This window comes from Necator americanus, chromosome III (assembly GCF_031761385.1).
Source record: "Necator americanus strain Aroian chromosome III, whole genome shotgun sequence".
NCBI lineage: Eukaryota > Metazoa > Nematoda > Chromadorea > Rhabditida > Ancylostomatidae > Necator > Necator americanus.
The window spans coordinates 14529747-14551743 of record NC_087373.1 but is presented as its reverse complement, the minus strand read 5'-3'; the positions used below and the strand labels follow the sequence as shown (position 1 = coordinate 14551743).

General features: G+C 41.4%; 1 protein-coding gene across 1 annotated transcript; it reads left to right on the top strand.

Moving 5' to 3' along the window:
• Positions 1-713: 713 nt before the first annotated feature.
• On the top strand, positions 714-13965 carry RB195_009598 (uncharacterized protein; the record flags this gene model as incomplete). Its single annotated transcript, XM_013453666.2, has 20 exons — positions 714-799; positions 2281-2332; positions 2777-2863; positions 2990-3115; positions 3572-3625; positions 6096-6203; positions 6261-6323; positions 6616-6723; positions 8076-8132; positions 8209-8307; positions 8365-8463; positions 8514-8561; positions 11215-11325; positions 11395-11460; positions 11570-11632; positions 11707-11760; positions 12168-12226; positions 12282-12376; positions 12887-12994; positions 13778-13965. The coding sequence occupies 20 exons, from the start codon at positions 714-716 to the stop codon at positions 13963-13965; spliced, it is 1731 nt and encodes a 576-aa protein (XP_013309120.2).
• Between the last annotated feature and the right edge of the window lie 8032 nt (positions 13966-21997).

Genomic DNA, 21997 nt, shown 5'->3' with positions numbered 1-21997 from the left:
TTTTTTGATGGAGCGTTGCGAGTATAACGCAGCCAGAAAGTTAGAAGCTAGTGATGTTTTAATAAATCTTAACTACAATATTAGAATTTATTGAAAGTATGGAGCACTATGAATAGTGCTAACACATGAACCTTTCCATCTTATATAGAAGTTAATTGCTATAGACCTGGAGATTTGATTTACTCTCATTCCAAGACTAAAGATCACACCTCTGGCGTGTCGCTGCTGAGCGTTCATCACTCGGATTTCACGATCAACGTGCCACTGGTTTCGCGTTAATTTCTAAAAATCGAGTCCTCTACTCCCTGGCATGCTTATGATGGAAATTACCCCTTTCTCGTTGGTTGTTTTGAGAATTGAAAACCATAGATTGAGTTTAAAATTAATGATTAATGAATTTGAATATTTCCGCAAAAGTAACTTTGCGTTGGAATTATGAATGCAGATTGTGTTTCTCGGTTTTCATTTGAAGTTTGTACCAGAAGAGCCGAAGACCACTTTGTAGTGGACAAATATACACATCTACCACAAACTAAAAATACATTAGAGAGATGTTAAGCAAGCAGTTAAAGCTAGAACTAGAGAATTAACGAGTTACAAATAAACATTATTCCGTAGATTTTGAACAGAAAAAGAAGGAAACTGTGGGTACAAATCAATAAATGGACCACGTCAAAATATGATCTTTAATGTGTTAGTTTGTTTACTAACAGATGTCTTCGAGTGACGATGAGCCGCTGACAGTAATTGCAGCTAAGGCAAAGAAAGAGCGAAAGAGGGAATCATCTAATAAAGACAGGTTCGTATGTTTTTTCGGGAGGAAGTTACAATTTGAGTACAGATGCAGAATTACTTTTTTGAAAGAATGGCACAGTCAGCAAATATGACATTTGCTCGAAGCAGCTATCGACATTAGCGGGTTTCGGGACCTGCCGGACCATGTCTGTAGTCATGTGAGGTTACTGCTTGGAACTGTTTTGTTGTCAGCAGTCAGATTGCTGATATCTATGAATCCACTATGTGAAGTTACGATCAAGAAACGTGCCCCACGAGGATCACAGAGCCCCACTGATGATAGATTATTCGACGATTATTAACGTTTAGGTTATTAAACAAGAATGTGGGTAATGTTGTGTCGCAACCGTTTGGGGATAACAAAACTGTCGAAAACTCGTAATTGCCTACTGTATCCAAACACCATAGACGTTCTAGCGAAGATGCGCTCGCTCATCCTTACAAGCTGGGAAAAACTTGGTCTCTATCCACAATCAACACCCGCAGTTATCAAACAACGGTTAAAGACCGCGCACTTAACAAAGTCGGCTCCAAATGCGTTCAGCCAAGTGGGCGCGATGCACTTTCGATTGAGCCAAGACAGGAGGAAGAGGGAATATCGAACAGAGAAAAAGTGTGCGTTGCAACAGATGCGTCACGCTCACCCGACTGAACACATTTAGTGCCGACTACGTGTTTAAGGAAGGTTTCGCTTCGCCTTCGACAAATACACTAACCAACAGAAAAGCGGACTTTCTGGACCTCCTCTCTCTATGTCCCAGTCAACTGGTACAGTCGGTTGAATAGAAGCTGGAGGCTGGTGCAGTTGCGTACACGTTTGCGACCAACATGGGTCTCTCGTTAGCTCCGGTCGGACTGCAGAGATCGTTTCGACCCGACAGAAAGTGTGAATTTCTCAGCTTTGTTTCTATGGAAGTGTTCCTATATTTCTCGAAATCTTGGGAAACTCGCAATCATTCGTGGAACTGCTGACTTACGTTCTAGATCAGAACAGAAGATCCAGAATAACTGTCTCTTTGTGAACTCTGCTCTGTTTTTTTTTCTTTTTTTTTTTGGTTTTTTTTTGTATCCTCTTCGTACTGTGAAACATCACTGTAGCTAGCAGCAATTTTAGTTCACTTTGAGGATCTGAATTTAATGAGAAAGTCCGAATGAAACATTTGGAGTAAACATTACAAGTGGAAAATTATGTCTCGTAATTACTCGCCTCCATTTTCAGCATCAAATTTGATTTCCGCTGAAAAGACGCAGTAGCACACACATCTAAGACCTATTTTCCACAAGATTGTGGCGAATACTCATTTCGGCCACTCTTGTGGTCACTGCGAATTTCTTAGATCACGGGACTTGCATGTCGTGTTGTCAGTTCAATTCAGTCATGAACAGGGAACCTGGGAGTAGAGATCTTCCACTACTACGTTTAGCAAGTGTAGCCGACCCGTCAACTGGCGCCGTTTTTGTAGCACCTTAAATTATTATTTCCAGGAAGAAGAATACCGTAAAGAGAAGAAGGATTGAAAGCGATGCAAGTGAAAAGGTATGGACTTCCCCTTTCGCGAACTGATTTCAAATTTGTCAGAGCTCTGCAGAAGTGACTGTTACTTGTCAATCTTCTTTCATCTTCCCTCTATACCTCTTTTCCTTCCAACCTGCATACTGAGCATTGCCCTTGATTTGGAGTCTGACTCTAGCCAGTAAGGGTATATTTGAATTATATGTACATATTTGCATTTAAATTTATGCATACTCATTTGGGGTTTTATTGGGCACTCGTTTTCCATAGACAAAACAACTTGTTTCTGTAATCTCCACCGTGTGTGTGACTTTCATAACAAACAAATCTCTCAGAATATGCATAGTAATCTCTCATAATTTTCCATTTATTTTATTTTTCACGTCATCCATTATCATTTTTCTTACTTGGTCCTAGATATTACTTTCTTGTTAACACAGCACTTTTTCACAAGATTGCCTTTTTTAGTCAAAATCCAAGTCTCCAATCCTAACTATTGGTTCCGATTTTGATGATGAGGAAGAGCAACAAACGAGACGAAGGAAGAAAAAACCTGTGAGTGTTTTTTTTTTTTAGTATCACGTAAAGGTCCTGATCTCATTGTTAACCACTTTTGTAAGTCTTTGCAGTTAGCCGATTTATAGAAATTATTTAGAGAAAAACGTTTTTGGTACGATTTAGGCATTAGAAGATGAGTATGCTAGTGATGAGATACCACTTGGGGACCTAGATGATGCGGAGGCAGAAGGGTCTGGTCTGGCTCTAGAAATAGTGGACTCAAAGGGCAATGAACCACGCATAGATGAGGTACGTTATACATAACCTGTTAGGGTTCATTCGATATGGTTAAGGGACTATGCTGGTAGGGGATGGATCCAGTAGTGTTTATTAATGATGTCAGCAAAGTACAGATACCACAGAACATTCTCACTGATTTAGTGGTTTGCTTTGTTGCTGAAATCCTTCCATTGAGATCAATTTTATCCGTTTTCACTTCCTGTTGATACAGAATTTTTCGGTCGACAATTAGGAGACGCTTGAGAACAGCATTATTCTTTAGATGATCGTAATACAGCCCAGTTTAGTTTCTTTTACCTAATTTCCATTAAATGTAAGCACTATATGATTCAAAAAATCCAACGAGTATGTTGAGTTCTAAAATGTTGCCTCTCTTTTAAGTTTATTTTTGAAAAATCAAACCCTCATAATATGTCTTCTCATATCTGGTAGCATTTCTTATAATGCATCTGTAGCTAATTTTAGGAGAAGGAAAACGATGTGGCAGTTGCTGAACTAGTCGACGTATCCGCTGAAAAGGTAACCGGTTCCTTTTTCACTTTTGTCGCTTAAGACTTTTTTCTCTTTTTTTCGTTCTTTTCTTATTTAAATAATTCATCTTTTGAATGAATAAATGGTACTGTGCATTTTTTTGGTGGTAGTGATTAGACTTTCGCTACAATACAAATATATATGGACCGGTGTAGCACACTCGGCAACATGTCCGCTGTGGCCACACGGACGTGGTTCAAAACTGCCCAAGTGCCAGCCAAACATTTCATCACTTCGGGGTCAACAAATTATTGTCTGGGAGGATAAAAACACTGGCTTGATCATCGGCTGGCCTCCGACAGTCATTGTATAGGCCAACACGTGTTTCAAAGCCTCAACGTTTACGAATTTCAGTAAAAACGCGTTGGCGCAGCCCAAGTGGATCGGTACGCCAGTGTCTTTTTTTTTTGACTTTATATACAAATATGATAGTGGCGCTGTATGTCACACTAAGTCCGCTTTACCACTCTACGTCACTTTGCTAGATATCAAATATCGGAAACCAGCGACAAGAGTCGCATCGGTTCTTATCTACAGAATATATAGTCAGACCAGAGTTGTAGGATTAGATTAAGTGAAGTTTATAAAAAAAACTAGTCAGAAAAAAAGTGACTCTTTTTTCATTTCTCTTTTTAACACCCGTTCATCAGGAGATGGTCGTTAGGAACCAACAGCCGGTTAGGTACAGTCGAATCTATGCCTGCAGAGGTTCTCGGTAGACCAGAGCAGACACTAAGCCATATGCATAGCCGGAGTCGTGTTTCTAATGCAACGAAAGAAGATATTTGATTCTGAGGAAGACAAAAGGCTAGCAGTGTTGCAAAATTTGAAAAGTGCAGTTCGTGGAAGAGAGGAGATCTTGGGATACTTACTATAGTACTATACTATAGTACGAGATTAAATTAAAGACTGATTATTTACTGAAAACAACAAAGTGAGCAATGTTATCCGTTAAAAGTTGTCCGTTTACCTCACCGTGCCTCTCACCGTCTGTTATGAGAGCTTCGTCCTTGAACTGTTCTATTTCCTATAAGTTTCGCCATACATTTCCACGTTTTGATAGTAAAAGTGAATATAAGAAATAGGTGAATGCTAAGGCACAAGAAATTTAACGCATTTTATGGCTTGCTGCTTATAAATAGTGGAATTAATCAAATTACTTATGAAATCATCATCTGACGTCCAATTCTCTTAATGTCTTATTCTTTTCATCACTTTTTGTTTTGTCCCATCTGGCCGGCAGTCTCTTGACATATCTCCACGCTCAACTAGTCGAAACTACCAAACACCACAACAGCCGTACAGTTCTTAGTAATGACTATCCATCGGACTTGCCCCTCTAAGAGAAAGTTGTCCTCCTAAGAGAGAGGAGTCACGTTCGAGCTGTTTTGAGGACTTTTAAAGGCCTTGGCATTTTTCGAACTAATTTAGGAATGTCATAGGCCATTAGCAATATTTGCAGTCGGTGCTAGAGGTATTGTGTGAACCTGACGAGCTTTTTTCCACGGAGGAGGAAAGGACTGCCTCTCTGCACTCGGCAGTCTCTGGGACGATCGATGAATAGGGTGGCAACGCCGATGAGCTCTTCGGAGTTCGTTTTTTCCTTGTTTTCCATGGTTTTTGTCTTTTCTCTTGTGCTGTTCCCACATGATTAGGATTAATCCATGATAATCGTGGCGAAGTGCTTTTTCATAGCATTGTAGCATCGGCGTCATCGACCCTAACAATCGATTACGTCGGAAAGTGTAGAGAAGAGGGGTGACAGCGCTCGTCTCCGCCGAGGACGTAGTGCATCAAACAGACGCAACGAGTTCATAATGATACTGCAACAGGACAAAAATATCGCAAGAACACAAAATTAGTGTCATATTCGCGAAATTTCATATAAGTTCACCATGCAGACTTTGGAGAAAAGAAAAAAAAGCTGATATGTTAGTTTATGAGTTGTGGAATAGTATCCAAAATGCTGCTTTTTTGACAAACAGCCACGAGTAATCAATAGTCACAGCTATACATCACTGGTCGTCAATGATAACAATGAAGTGTCATTCCGTTCCAGATGGTGCTGCAGTAGCTCCAACAATCAAAAAGAAAATAGATTGGTTTGAAACGAAAACAAGAAATGTGCTTGTGCTCGCAAAGCCTTTCCTGCGATAGAATTGTTTGGGGTTTGTTTTTCTCGAATATCTTCTAACTTCAGTATGAGATAATGCAAACTACTTCTTTGCGCACTTCTTGAATCAGCTCTAACTATAACTCGTCACGCTTATGCAGTCACTCAAGTATTGGTAGAATCTCTTCACCTTTTGGCTCATATTTTGGAAAGGACTTCTTTTTTCAAAGTAAGGGAAGTTATACCTTCCTGTAGCTATGCTTAACAATTCTTTAAAGTTTCCTACCATCATTTTATTCTGATCCGAATCATATTGAAGATTCTCAAATCTAAATTATATTTTAGAAAAACGTCTCAAAAACAGATTCGGATGACACCTCAGATGATGATGAGCGGAAACCATCCAGGCCAGCGTCGGTGAAGTCAGATTCGGAAGAAATCCATGAGAAGGAGGTCAGTACATTACTTGCCGAGACTATAGGTGATACCAACTACAAATACATCTTATAGACAAAGAAGAAAATGCAAAATAAAAAGTTTGGGAAGGAACGGAGAAAAGGCAAATCCAATGAGGTATTTTTCTATAGTAGGGTCAAAATGACTTAAAGGACGGTACAGTTGCGTAAGCTGCTGCGCTCAGAGCGGTGCGTTGGAGCGTAGCGGTTAAGATTGAGTGGGACCCGTGGTAGCACCTCCCATCGCAATGGACCTAGCTCGATTCCAAACGCTATCTCCATAGCATCGCTTCGAGCGCAGCAGCAACTGTATACGTTTTGACCCGACTACACATTTAATATCTTGTGCTTCCATAAATTCATTGAATAAAAGAGTAGTTGTTTATTCGCTAACTTATTGACTACTTCAGAGGAACAAAGTAATACTGGATTCGGACAAAGATTCTGAAGATGCAGAAGAGCAACCAAGTAGCGCAGATCAAAGTGATTCGAAGGCCGCTAAAACCCCGCAAACTACGGTTAGCAGTGTTTGGAAGTATAGTCGGGTCAAAACGACATTAATCACGAGTACAGCTGCGATGTTCTTGCATACGGGCTCGATGGAGGCAGCAGTTGGAACCCAGGTGGGACCGTCGCAAACTGCAGCGATGGGTGGTGCCAGCAAGGGTTTCACCACGCTCCCAGCCACTACGCTTCACAGAAGCGCCTCGAGAGAAGTCACGTACGTGCTTCATGTCGTTTTGACCCTACTATATTTCGAAGAGCTTGTTATCCGATATTCTTATTCTAACCTGTTCTATCAACATAACGTCAACATCTAACAAAACTCCTTAAGAATGTTTGAGAGGAGGAAGCTGAACTGTTGCTGCGTGATGTAATGAAATTTTCCCAAAACCACTTTTTATTTTGAAAGGAGGTGAAAAGTGAGATGTAGTGGACTATGTTGACGTTATGGACTAGAGAGACTGAATAGCTAGTATACGGTGGTAGTTAACCCTTCTGCTCCCCCACCCATTTGCCCAAGGTCCCGGACGGATTCCTCCGTTCGGCGTTAAGTTGGTCACCGCAACTCTGGTATCCCTTTATCTACTGTAGCATTCTGGGTCTCGGAAAAGGGTCTTGTGTGAGGATTTCTCACCTTCTGTAGAAGGAGAATGACCTCTCAACCCACCCACTTCCGCTCCCGCCCTCCCCAAACTCCCTTATGCTTTGAAGGGCAAGTCTTGTTGTGTAAAACTTAGGCGAAATTCTAACGAGCCCTGTTCCATCTTCTTTTTATTTTATGGCACTACTGTAGGTCTTTTCAAATAAATAAATAAGTGAATTACGAACACTTACTCTATACATCGGGTAGTCTCATCACAAACTACAGGAGGGAGATAGAACTCCCACTGCAATAAACTCTGCAGTGAGGGTATTCTACGACATACAGTCGATCGTAAAACCATCATGCTTGATGGGGGACTTACTGGTTGAGTAGTGTCCGAGGATGCTAGACAATTCGATTTGTACCGATGCAGTGAGACATAGCCAACTACACCTTAGATTATTTGTGTGCATTTGAGTCGTATTGCACTAGCTGCGTATTCATGAAGCTATATTTCAATGAATTTGAAGGGGAAACATAAACCTACCGTCATGCATCTGGCACGGGCAGTTGAATTATAGCAGAACTCCACAAATGTCGAGTCTTTTTTGGCGCTCAGTGCGTTGATGGTTTTAAATGAGATAACTAAGCATGCGTAATGACCTTGCATTCGCCTTAACTGCGGACTTTTTCACCCTAGTGCAGAAAGATGCTTCTGCAATCATGGATGATATTGCTATCGTTCATGATGGACATTTACTTAGAGAGTACTCTGCTGTTTAGGTTAAGAATGCGCTTATGAAGGAGAAGAAGAAAGCAAAAGAAGTCGAAACAATTGAGGTTAGATTTTCTACCAAAGAAGGAAATCCTAATTTGATGGTATGAAATGGAAATAAACAGATCAAGCAACTTGTAGAGAAACAAGAAAGTATCTGATTCGGACGAAGATGCTGAAGAACATATGAAGAGTTCGTCTTCAAACGATTCGGTTGCAGAGAAGACCCCACAACAGAAGGTCATTTGTAGAAAAAAATCTTGCTCGTCTAGAACTCAGCTTATTAACTTTATTTAGGTCAAAAAGAGGGTCGCAGAAGATTCAGACCATGATTCGGATGAAGAACACTCACCTGTCTCTAGTTCAGATGATTCGGATGCAGATACGTCTGCTAAGGTAAAGTATTTTTCTGCTACACTCTCACTGTATCAACTGTAGCTACATAGGAAAAGAAGGTCAGTGCAAAGAAAAAGCAGAAATGGACGAAAAGTGAGGTATGTTCTCCTTATTATTCAATTTGTGTCCGTCATCTCTACTTACACTTTCTTAGTTTTGCATTGTTTCCTTTTTCTTCTCTGTTCTTCTTGTATCTATTAGATTTTTCTCACACTTGTTTGCTGTGTGTTTTATTCGAGCGTTTTTATAGTCCCTAGCTCTTTCTACCTTAATAGCTACTCTTGCATCCTAATTAGTGCACAGAGGTGCTTCGCGGTAATGACAATAATATGAATGACACCTGTGATTATATATTTATCATCCTATATAATAACGCGCTTATTATATCACGTTTTTTCTTTGCTTGTGGATGTGTGTAACGAAACTAGAGAAAGCATTGAGACGGGTTCAACGGCACCAAATTGGTGCGCCGGCGCCATTAATCGTCACAATGGAACGGATCCCATCGATTTGATACTCCGCGGCGCAATAGTACCGTGCAACAACTCTAAGTGAATTTAAGAAAAGGTAAACGAAACATTGCGAACCATTTCATGACCGTGAAAGCTGCTCTGTTGCGTTTCACCCCTATTCCACCGCATGTCTATTTCCCTGCACTTTGGCTCATCAGGTTGATAACCTCCTTTCTCCAGAAATTGGAAAAGCGAATGCAAACAGCTGCTTAAATAGTAACATACAGTTTACCTGGTCTGACATGGAGCCTTATCTTTGTCAGTTCGATGATGACATTTCTGTCATGGTAGATTAGCACATTATTCTGAGCTAATTGTTGTGGAGAAAGAGAAGAAAAAGTCGTGCTTCGAAGTATATTACCAACTGTTATGGTATCGAAGGAGATATGTGTGTGTGTGTAGAATCTAGTTTGAACACTATCCAAATGTAGTACTGACGCTTTCAGGAAGAGAACCATGAAATCATCACTCCATTTCATCGCCATTTTATGAATACTTAAATTTCTGAAAAAAGAGGACGAAAAAAGCGTCTTTAGAAAAAACACAAATTTTGATCTTACGGGAAATGCCACTACATTTAATTTCTATTGACCAATGAGGGCGGACGAACCGTGCACCACTAGAAGTCCGATATCCCGCGTCAGCCAAACTTTCATACTGGTTTGCTACTTGACCCATACTTGTAGAAATAATGGACTGGCGGGCATCACCTAAAGTTCATGCATGAGGATGACAAAGTGATGTCTTCACCATCCAGGAGTGGATTGTTCGTTCTCGGGTTCTTGGGTCGCGATCACCTCCGAAGTCTTATCCCCCGAGTATACCTCAGGAGGGTTTTGCTTGGATGGGATTACCTCTTTTGGTGAGCAGATATCATGCATGTCATTTTGCTCCTTCATCACCGGACGGTAGTTTTCCAAGTAGTTATTCAAGTCGTTTGGAACTGATACTAGCCTCTCATGTCGTAGTTCATTCTCTTGTTAGAACGAGCGCTAGATTGGATTGACTGGGTGCGTTGCTGACTTCTGTCTTTAGCAGTAAAGGGCACATCGGACAATGTATGAAATAGATAAATGAACACGAAGTAATCGCTAGTTTGTTACATGTGTATGTATGTATGTATATGCTAATGGTGCTCTAGGATTGGACTCTCCCGATGCTAAATTTCTAGTTAAAGGCAGCGTTTCACGAAATTGACGTAATATGGAAACACCAGGGAACCCTTAGAGTCTGGAATGTAGATTATGGGACCCAGCGTGGTTGCACTTAAAGGCATCACCCCACGAATCTGAGGTGGTACGGATTTCAGGTGGAGTATTCGTATACGGGACCGTAGATTATGGAGAGAAGGGGGATTCCCTCCATTTCTTCCTAATTGCCGTAAAAAACGGCCCGGAAGAAACGGCTTCGGGCGTTCCGGCGCACTACTTTCTACAAGGAGTTTGGTTGGAGCGCGCCAGCCTTGTGCAAGCGCTGCACCTTCCGGGTCGTTTTTTACGGGAATTAGGAAGAATTGGACGGAATCACCCCCTCTCCGTAATCTACTATCCCGTATTCCCTGGGGTTTCCGTACTACAACTTAGTGATACGCTGCCTTTAATACACGGTGCGCCGTCGAAATCCGGACGAAAATCGTTTTCTGCAAACAGTTCTCATTTTAGGTCAATATTCCAAGAGAAATATCTCATTTAAAGGATTATACCTGAAAACTTTGAAAAGGTGAACGCGGAGGGAGTTGACGTTCGCGTATCTGAACTTTTTGCTTTTTTTTCGACTACGTACGTAACAATACAGAGAGTTTAGGTCTCAACTGTTAGGAAGCCTTAGTCAGATTGCAACGGGTGATTCTTTTGAGCTGGCTTTGGAGTGAAGTCCTCGAATGAGCCGAGGTAAAGTGAGCCTAGGACAAGATGACGATGCTTTGAAGCGATCTGGCAGATCTCGAAAGCGTATGGTAGATCAAGGACCATCAAGGACTGAGAGTCCTTTAAGCCTAAAACTTGGGAAACCCATGTTCTTGCAGCCCACATAAGCTGTTTGTTATAGTTCAGCCGTTTTGACGAAAGCAAGTGGATTGCTCGCCCTTCTATCCGTATCATCCAACGAAAATAATTTGTATTCGGAATTTGTTGTGATACATTGTTCACCTCATCTAACCGATATGAGTCTCGTAATTTCTAGAGAATTCTTTTGAAACGAGTTTCTTAGTTGTTTTGTTTAATACACTTTGTTTCTGCAGAAGGAATTAGACTCGTCGTCAGATCATTCGAATGAGTCAGGTGAAGACCACAAGAAACCGAACAGTTCGTCCGATTCAGACGCATTGCTCTCTAGCGTCAAGGAGAAAGAGGTAGGAAAATTGTTCAACTGTTAAGCTTTTATGGAAATTTGTTCAGTGATTATCTTACTTATTCCTCAGAAATCAAAGAAGAATGAGCAACAAAAAGGTGAAAAACAAAAATCCACTACGAAACGATCACAAAAGGTGATGTGCTCTCACCTATCATTCCTTACTGTGTATGCATTCTAGTCCATTATCAGACCTGTTCCAATACAAACCTGCTTGAAAACAGTTGACGAAATATTCTATTTAGTTAAAACTCGATAAAAACAAGGAAGATTCTGATCAGTCGTCGGAGAATGAATCCTCGAAAAAGGTAAAGTTTAGCGTTCAGTGCTTTTTTTCCATTTCGAGACATTTTTCGAGTGGTAGAAATATTCGTAGTTACAGAAATCAGAACGAAAGAGAGGTCGACGAAGGAAAAGCGATGAAGCACAGCCCCAGGTATGTACGCTTGTTTACCACAAATAATGTTTCTCTCGCCGCAAACAGTTAGAGCAAACAACGAAATCCAGTCCTTATACATGTTAATGCTCTACTTCTTCGATGCCAAGGGCTTCTAAGTTTTTTTTTTTTGAATTTTCATACGGTGCACTGCTTGTCTGACTTGACCGGTAGCTGATGTTGCAGCTTTGCTGCCCTCATAAGCTCGGGGTTAGTCTGTAGGCCTCCCTGTTGATACTAACTGGGAAATCTGGTAGCGGAAGAGACTTGAGGTGAGTTATGAAACGGCACTGTACTAAATTTTTAATAAACTGCTAAAATAGAGAAGGGCCTAAATTCTGCAGCTTGATGTGTGCTTTCCTCGTAATACTGTTTTTACATTCAGACGTTTGGATTTTGCTCTTTAGAGTGCTGCTTCCATTCGTTTATCGAAGTTGAAGAAGATGGTAATTCTCGCTGGATTTCGGTGCGTTGATCAAATCCGTTTCAAAAAAAAAACGGACTGACGGACTACATTTTAGGATTCCGTATAAGAAGTTGTTCCAAGATACAGACGATTCTGATCGCCAGAAGGTGAAAACGCTGGAGAAGGAGATGGAAAGACGGGGATTGACTCGTGAGTCTTAGCCGTGTAGCACTAACCACCAAGCTAAGGCATCAACCCGCGACTTAGAGGTGGTATGGATTTTCGATGGACAAGCTCTATGCGGGGTTGTAGATTGTGGGATAAGGGGTGGTTCCGCTAATCTCTCCATAGTCGTGGTAAAAAAAACGGCGTGAAAGACTCCGTTTTCACGACGATTTCATCTGCAACGCTCCACTTTTGTACGCGCGCCGCATCTAGGTGCGCAGTAATGGAAATCCAGTGAGTTCTCCTCGACTGCCTATGAATAGGTTGCTGAGGGACAAGAACAGTATGCATAGAAGAACGTTCTAGCGCTCCTCGTAGGAACTAAAGCGGTTCCCACGCCATTTTCCATGACGATTAGGGAGAGGTGAGCGGAACCGCCCCTCATCCCGCAGTCTAAAACCCCTCTCTGGCTTTCCCCGCGGATTCTCTCACCACGTCGGATCCGTGGTATGCTGCCTTTAATTAGAACTATTTTCACTTATGGCACCATTTTAGCGCCATTTACCATGGAATCGTGCAAAGCATTCAAACTACGAAAAGAACAAGAAGATGAGCTCGCCGAGTTGTCTAAGAATAGCATAATCGATATAGGTGGCGAGTCTCGTGAGTTTTTTATTCGTATCATAAAAGAAATTTGATGTTGTGGTAAAATCAGGAACGTTACGTGTTTAGTCACTTCCTGCGATATTAGTCAATCCTCTTTCAAAATTCCCAGGAAAGGACCCCAAAAATCGGCTCCTAAGAGTAACATCTAGTGTTGTCTTAAAAACCCAGTTCTAGGTTTTCTGCTTCATTCAAAATGAACTACCCTGCGAACATTGTTTCCCCAGATTTTGCATTGATGGACTTTTTTGAGTGGGTTTCGTTTGGAAAAGAGCTAATGTAGTAATAGCGGGTATCGGGACACCCACAGTAGCTTTTCATTGTGGTGTTTTTATAAGTTGAAATTTGTTCACGTTGAATCCTTGCTGTTGCATTTCCTGAAGAGTTTTGAGATCACATCTTAGCTTTTCAGAATTAGAGAGAGAGGAAAAAACGACAACTTCATTTTATATCTTAACACTTCATCGGCCCAGACGTTCAGTAATTCTCGGTCTTGCTCCTGCATCCATCTGTGATCTGTATATCGTGATTCGATGTATCCTATTGAACGAGGGCTTGTAATGATGCTTCCGCTTCACCGGCAAAAAAAAATATTTTGAAAAATCATAAAAAAAATGTTTAAAAAAAGTTTTGCTCTGTTTTGGTAGAAATAAGTGACCTGTTTTCTTTTCCAATCTGGAAGCGTCTAGGAATCCTTATGTCTAGGATATTATGTCCTGATATGGATATACTTTGATGCCTCAAATTCGAACTGTACGTTTTTGACTTTTTGTTTGCTTGCAGAAGGCAGAGTTACTCGAGGTCAGCGTTCTGCTGCATTAGCAAACCGACGTCGTAAGGGGATAATATTCGAGGAGAGTTCGGGAGAGGATGAAGAAGAAGTTGAAGAGAGAGAGCATATGAAGCAGGAAACCCAGAATATGTTCAAAAATTTACGTGGAATTGTAAGTGATGATGCGGATTCTGACTGATTCCATCCCTACCTGATCTCTTCATTTTATCTACGCTCATCGTTTTTTTTTCTTCGGATGATTTGATGTTTCAGGTTTTGTTTCTTTGTGGTACAACATTTTCCAGATCCATATCCTCATTCCTGTTTTCAATTTTTGAAAATATATCTTTTGGTAACTTTTCCTCACATTTGAGTAGATATCTTTTGTTGATTCTATCGGCTCTTCCATAGGTTACACCTTATTCCCAACTTTGAGATGCTGCTGCTGTGAAGATGAAAACCAGCAATTTTACTTTTACTTTTATTTCTATTTTTTGATTACATGTATGGAACCTGTGCGAAAGTTTTTCTCTTGCATTTGCATTAAAACGAATTATTGACACAGTTGCGGTTCTGATAGCCGCTGACGAGCACAAACATATTTATTTCACCTACACTTGTGTAAACTAAAATTTCCATTTGGAGTGAATCAAGGTTACATTATAAATAACAAAACAAGTGGAAGACAAAACATGGTTTTCTGAGTGCCTTTATTCCACATGGTCGTCATCAGTCATTGTTTGAGGTATTAATAAGTTATTATCACTGTCATCCTACTTCAGGCGTCTTTTTTTTTTTGCTGAACACTCAAAATTTTGTCATAACGATCACGGCTTACTAGATAGCTGCTAGTTCTCCTGAAATAAACATCAATTCCTATCAGTTCTACAATTTTTTGAATTTTCAGCAAGTCTGAGGGATTTCGAAGAGAGAACAATTCCTTTAAAAGTATCAAGCAACAAACGAACTAAACAATTGGAAAATGTAATCCCATAAGAAACCCTACGGAAAATCAAGTTCACATCAAGTCTTGGCCTTTGCATTGTGCTCTGAAAGGGATATCGATTGGGCCTACCCCCATTGCTTGTCGGTAATTGATCTATTTTAATGCAGTTTTGTGAGTTCAATGAATATGAATAAAATTCGTCCGGATTTGATTGCGGAATTTATTTTTCATGCTGAATCCACCTACGGAAACCATACTGTATCCAAGTCAAAACAAAATTCCCGTAGATGACCGCCGCAATTTAGACAGAGAACAGTCGAGAGCAACAAATCTGAAGCAGCGGAGTAAAGACTAAGGCTAAAGCGCCGAAAAAGACTAGGAATATAGGTAATAGAATGGAAAAGTTTTGAAGGAATGCAATGTTTGCAAAATATTAGTGTCCTTCTGAATGAATGGAGATTCAGTGAGCGAACTAGGCTTTCTAGATCGGAAGAGGGAAAGAATAACTACGCAGTTCAGTTTCGAAAGCTCATAAAGTGTGTGTAAAAGCTTTGGGAACGTGCGTTCGGCCTAAACAATGACTTGCGGCGCTTGCCAATGTGTCAAGTCAGTGTTTTTATCCTCCCGGACAACCCTGGTACCAATCTACCGTCCTCGGAAGGATAAAAACTAAGTTGGCACTAGGGCGGTTTTGAAGGTGTAGTTACAACGGAACTTCTTACCCGCTGCGCTACAAACAACCAAAAATATTCTGGGGAGCTCTTCATTTAATGCGATTCTAATCACCTTTTGAAACACTCATCATCGCTTACGCTCTAAGGTTCTTCTACAAATCGCGTTCCGGGTTTGTGGAAGAACTTTAGAGTTTAAAGGCATCATCCCACGAATCTGAGGTGGTGCAGATTTCAGGTGGAGTATTCGTATACGTAATGGGAGACTATGGAGAGGGGGGTGATTCCGTCCATTTCTTCCTAATTGCCGTAAAAAACGGCCCGGAAGATGCGGAGCCGCACAAGGCTGGCGCGCTCCAGTCGAACTCCCTGTAGAAAATAGTGCGCCAAAACGCCTGAAGCCGTATCTTCCTGGCCGTTTTTTTACGGCAATTAGGGAGAAATGGACGGAATAACCTCCCCCGCCCTCCTCTCCATAGTCTCCCATCCCGTATACGAATACTCCACCTGAAATCTGCACCACCTCAGATTCGTGGGGTGATGCCTTTAAGAGATGGTGAGTGAGTTACTATTCGATGACTGTCGAGCTGTGCTCTTCTAGATCGGCATGGTTTTATCGTTCGTTACGGTTTTGTCTTGGGAGGACTTCCCTCAATAGTTAGAACCTACGATTACAGTCATCTTTCATTCTCCTTTTCGACAGTTCTTCCTCGAGATCTGAAAATTAACCTTCCTTCTGGGCACGTGCGTACAAAATTTGTACAATAATATTACCGAAAGTTACCCAGATCTTGTAAACTGTTGTCCAGTACATTGGCACTTATCATTGCTCAAGTCTAACCCTAAAAGGTCAAATACCTAGAAAGAGCGTGAAATCTTTGCTGATAACTCTTCTTTTCGTTAACTGATTTTCTAGGCATTGTCGACTTAAGGCACCAGAGTCACTCGGTCTTTACGCGAGACACCGAGTCATGGAGGCTATCGAACAATGAAGAATGGATGAGTTTTGTGCGAGCTTCTGCTATGCTATGGACTGAGCTGTGTTCAGCGACGACGTACCACGGCGAAGAAGCGGGTAACCACGCTAAACAATATTACCAGGCTTCCGATTTAGCCGGATAAGTCAAGAAGGTGAAATGAATAACTACCAAATACTAAGTACTTTATAAGCAAATCAAAGCATATCTGACTGTCGTGCGTGTTGCTGAATTATCACCTCATTCCACATTTTTTGCAAATTCTGACTCTTAAATTCTTCTAACATGCCTTAATACAAGACATTCATTGGATTTTATAGGAAGTTTTTTTTTCGCCGTACACATTATTTTCTTTGAACTCTAACGTGTTAATCTATCCTTTTTTCAACATTCCCCTGATCCAATAAGGACATCGATATTGGATTGGTCGATCAAAATACATCACGTCATGCTAGTGAAAACCACGTTTCGCTTAAAAAAAACGCCACTCATGTTTCAAAAAAAAAAAAACTCGCTGTGTTCTCATCGCAAAACATCCGCAATGTGGTATAAACTATCCATCAGACTATCAGAAGCTGTTCATGCAGCTTCACCGGATTTTTGAAGAAATTCTAGCATCAGACATGCGCTGCAGAAGGAAAAGACCAAAAATCTCGTGATAAGCAGGACGTTGACGACACTCACCAAAAGGTGTGAACAAACTTAGCAAAACAGCTCAAAGCTGAAAAAAAATCGCACGGTGAACTGAAGGAATAGCAGAAAAACAGAAACAATAAAACAACAGTTCCAGAACAACATCATCCATTCCAACTCCCTTTCACTCATTCTCCACTGTAGGATCTGTGTTGCTCGATTTAGAGACTAAGAACCTGAAGATCCAAATCTTGAGGGACTGGACCGCATGCTACGCCTCAATACTAATTATTCTCTTGATTTTTCTCCCATTGGAGGTGGGCCGATCCCTGCAGCAGTGCAACGCTGGGCCGACCCGTGACGAGGTGCGAGCAAGCCCACGACCTCATCCGGTCCCAAAAATCAAATAACCTTAACGAGACTCATTCGAACCTCTATCGAAGGTTAATTCGATAAGAACAGAAACTAAACTTTGATCTTAGCCAAAAGGCCGAGAAGCGATGCGGACAGGTGTCGATACCAGGTGCCGCTCGCCTGCTGAGTCGTACCCTCTGCGGGCAACGCAGCGTGATGCGAGATAGGTCGCGTAGGAAACGCAGACACACGTAAGAAATCGCAAAATATGCTCTTCAAACTCTCAGGTCAACATATCGGGGTAGTATTCTGGACAGATGGAAAAACTTGAAGTTCACATGAGCGGGATAGACGCACACTAGAACTCTTCCGACTCCCCACTAACCAAGTCATCTCTTTTTTGACATGGGAGCGACCTTCGATGGATTGCTGATGCATCCCAAATTTCAACTTGCGAACTTCGTAGTGTGGTAATACTTCGTATTTTCGTAATTTCGTAGCAATACTTTTCCAATGCGGGATGATGTATTTCCATACCTGCGCTGGTGATTTTTCAAGATTTCCTACGTGTGTCAGCGTCCCCTGCGTGAGCATGCGATGTTGCGTTGCCCGCAGAGGGTACGACTCAGCAGGCGAGCGGCACCTGGTATCGACACCTGTCCGCATCGCTTCTCGGCCTTTTGGCTAAGATCAAAGTTTAGTTTCTGTTCTTATCGAATTAACCTTCGATAGAGATTCGAATGAGTCTCGTTAAGGTTATTTGATTTTTGGGACCGGATGAGGTCGTGGGCTTGCTCGCACCTCGTCACGGGTCGGCCCAGCATTGCACTGCTGCAGGGATCGGCCCACCTCCAACGGGAGGAGAAAGAACAAGATTTAATAGTTGACATGAGTTCACATGAGCGGGATAGACAACTAAGACACTCTAAATTGTATGATACGGAAGCTGTCTGCTAAGATTGCGCTAAAGTTGCACACAGCTTAATACTCATTTTTTCAATCAAGGAAATTCTTGGAGTATGCTTCCCTCAACTGAGTTCATTCTGGTGTTTTTTTTTGTTATTTGCGTTGCTATTATTTTTACACTTGTATTTCTATTTCCTGCTTCATCTTTGTACTCAAATCTCAGTAAATCCAGCGAAAGGAGAAGCTTGAGGAATCCGTTCACTGACACACTACTTTTTGGGTTAAAAAAACATGCTTTTTGTGAATTCCATCTTTTGTTGGTGGAGACCAGAAAAAGTCTCCTACATCTGCGGAAATAATTTCAGAAAGAGGCCTGTCGGAATATTTTTAAGAAGCTGAAAAGTTCTTTAGGTTCTCCTTCTAAAGAAAGTGTTTGAGTCTTAAAACAATCTGATCAGAGTGCAATCGAAGATGACAAGCAAAGTTAGCCTACAGTCCGGTCAAAGCGACATGAAGCACGGTGCAGTTGCGTAAGCTGCTGCGCTCGAAGCGGTTAGAACCTAGGGGGACCACGTACCGCTGCTGACACCATACCTCGCTGTAGTTCGCGATGATCCTACCATCCGATTCCATCTCCACCGCGACGCTTCGAGCGCAATCGCCAGCGCAACAGCACCGAGCTCCATCTCGTTTTCACTCTGCTATATATAGCGGAGTTCAGCGACTTTCGGATCTGTGGCAGGTGGTCATTTACAGAAACGGGGAATATACAGAAATAAAGGATAATATAATAATAATAAAAATAAATAATAATAATAAAAAATAATAGTAGTAATAAAAGCATAAAACAAGAATAAGTAAAAAAAAAATTAAAAATAAATAATAATAAAAGGAATAGTTAAAGGAATATGCAGGAATAAAGAATATACAACCCTTGCAAAGTTACGTAGCTCTTGCTGTTTTCATCAAGAAATATTTCGAAGAAAATCCATTTGTGAACACCAATTTTTAGCTTAATCAGATTAAGTGAAATTCTGCCCAATTTGTTTCCATTAATCTTTTCCTCGCTGATGTCCACAACTCATAGAAACTTCCACACCACATGGCTAACTTACTGTCCATTGATTGTCCAATGAGGGCTCATTATCCACGAATTTCTTATTATCCAATTATTTTATATCCGGTCAGTTCTATGTTAATCGAACCCACACCTTCACTATCTTCAAAGAATTTGTAAGGTATGGGACCATGACGATCAGCTCAAAAACAGCCTTTGATGTACCATAAGCCAGTTATACACCTGTAACTGTTTCTCCGCCCTTTCAAGGCAGGACACCAAGAATCTGACGCGGCGGTGGAAGAGCTGAATGCTGGAGATTGCGAGATCCGAGGTGGTTCCGCTCAGCTCTCCCTAGTTGCCGTAAGAAACAGCATGGGAACCGCTTTAGTTCCACGTTCGAACGTTCACCCTTGGCCGCGCTCCGTTCCCTCCACGGCATTTCTTTTACGACGATTAAGGAGAGATGAACGAAACCGCCCGGGATCGGCAATCTACAACCGCATCTTTGGCTTTTCCTGCGGATTCCCTCACCACGTCGGATCCATGGTGTGCTTCCTTTAACAAATCTTGACTAGGATCTTCTAAATTACTTTCCACATACATAAATTAACGCATCCGACAACTAGTAATCCTCCGAAGTTAATTTATTGTTCACGTGACACATTTTTGTTCTATAGGGGTGGAATGGACAATGGGAATGACTCCTCCCGATTTAATTGTGATGAACTGTGATGAATGAACGATTAAATTATTAATATTATTAAATATTAATAGTACTAAATTAATAGATAATGTATTAAATTAATAAATTAGAGGCATATCTTGCTTCAAAAAGAAATTTCTCAAGGACAGAACAGCAGCTGACAAAGTGCGTTAACTCTGACTTACTGAGGAGGTTTTAAGAAATCATGAGTCTCAACCATATGATCATTTAGGTTATGCTTAGCTTATGAAGAAATTCACCGCTCGAAGACGAGCGAAAAAATCCCTGTGAAAAGGAAAGCGAAGGGGAAGAACTTGAAAAACTCGTGAAACTTCTTGTACTATGGGTAGGAATTGTGGAATCTCCAGTATAGCTCTCATTTATCCGTGACGATGTACTTCTATCCGCACCTCTGACCCACTTTTTGCTCGAGTTTAGCATCCACAATCAGAGTAGGAGGTACTGAAATGGAGCGATCAGCCGGAAAGATCACGAGAAAGTTGATCACCGAACAAGTTGACCACATCCGGTCGACTAGTCAGTAATTCCCTTTATTCCGAAAGTTAAGCTGAAACGGAAATTAATTTCAGTGCATCTCGGATGAATACCGTATTACGGAAAAAATGTAATAGTGCAGAACAAGTGCAAAAGCGACGAGCACGAGAGAAATAATTATAGAGACCCAGGATGGAAAACGTTGCGTTCAATTACAATATCAATTAGCAAGTTTAAACTTTAATGTTTTAGCTCTCATGATACCATCTGATGTAAGAAAATCGCTTCAGGCGACTGTACTTACTGACCTGGCAAATTGCTAAACTCGATCCAACCGGTATCGGTCGATCTGACAAGTTCGATTTGAAGGAGTGCACAATGGTTGGTGAGTTGCATAGACTTCGAGGAAGACCGCCTTAGAATGTCTCGTTCTTTGTGGGACACATTTTTTGGAAGGAAAACCCAAAAGGACTTTTCAATCTATTAAAAATCTTCGTGAGGTCTCCATCTAAAATTACTTCTGCGTATATTGAAGGGGCACATAATGGGATTTGGACAAAACGTGTTTTTTTAACCAAAGAAACAGTGAGTGGGCGAAGAGGCTCCTCTAGAATTGGTTTTTCTTTATTAAAAAATTAGTGTTTAGCTCTTAGCAACTTTAGCGCAATCATAGCATACAGCTTCCGTAACATGCTACATTTCAATTCAGAGTCTGAGCACTGAAGGAAATATGATTGCTGCTCCTTCTTCTATTCAGCTATTAAATCTTGTTCTTTTTCCTCCCATTGGAGGTGGGCCGATCCCTGCAGCAGTGCAATGCTGGGCCGACCCGTGACGAGGTGCGAGCAAGCCCACGACCTCATCCGGTCCCAAAAATCAAATAACCTTAACGAGACTCATTCGAATCTCTATCGAAGGTTAATTCGATAAGAACAGAAACTAAACTTTGATCTTAGCCAAAAGGCCGAGAAGCGATGCGGACAGGTGTCGATACCAGGTGCCGCTCGCCTGCTGAGTCGTACCCTCTGCGGGCAACGCAACATCGCATGCTCACGCAGGGGACGCTGACACACGTAGGAAATCTTGAAAAATCACCAGCGCAGGTATGGAAATACATCATCCCGCATTGGAAAAGTATTGCTACGAAATTACCGAAAATACGAAGTATTACCACACTACGAAGTTCGCAAGTTGAAATTTGGGATGCATCAGCAATCCATCGAAGGTCGCTCCCATGTCAAAAAAGAGATGACTTGGTTAGTGGGGAGTCGGAAGAGTTCTAGTGTGCGTCTATCCCGCTCATGTGAACTTCAAGTTTTTCCATCTGTCCAGAATACTACACCGATATGTTGACCTGAGAGTTTGAAGAGCATATTTTGCGATTTCTTACGTGTGTCTGCGTTTCCTACGCGACCTATCTCGCATCACGCTGCGTTGCCCGCAGAGGGTACGACTCAGCAGGCGAGCGGCACCTGGTATCGACACC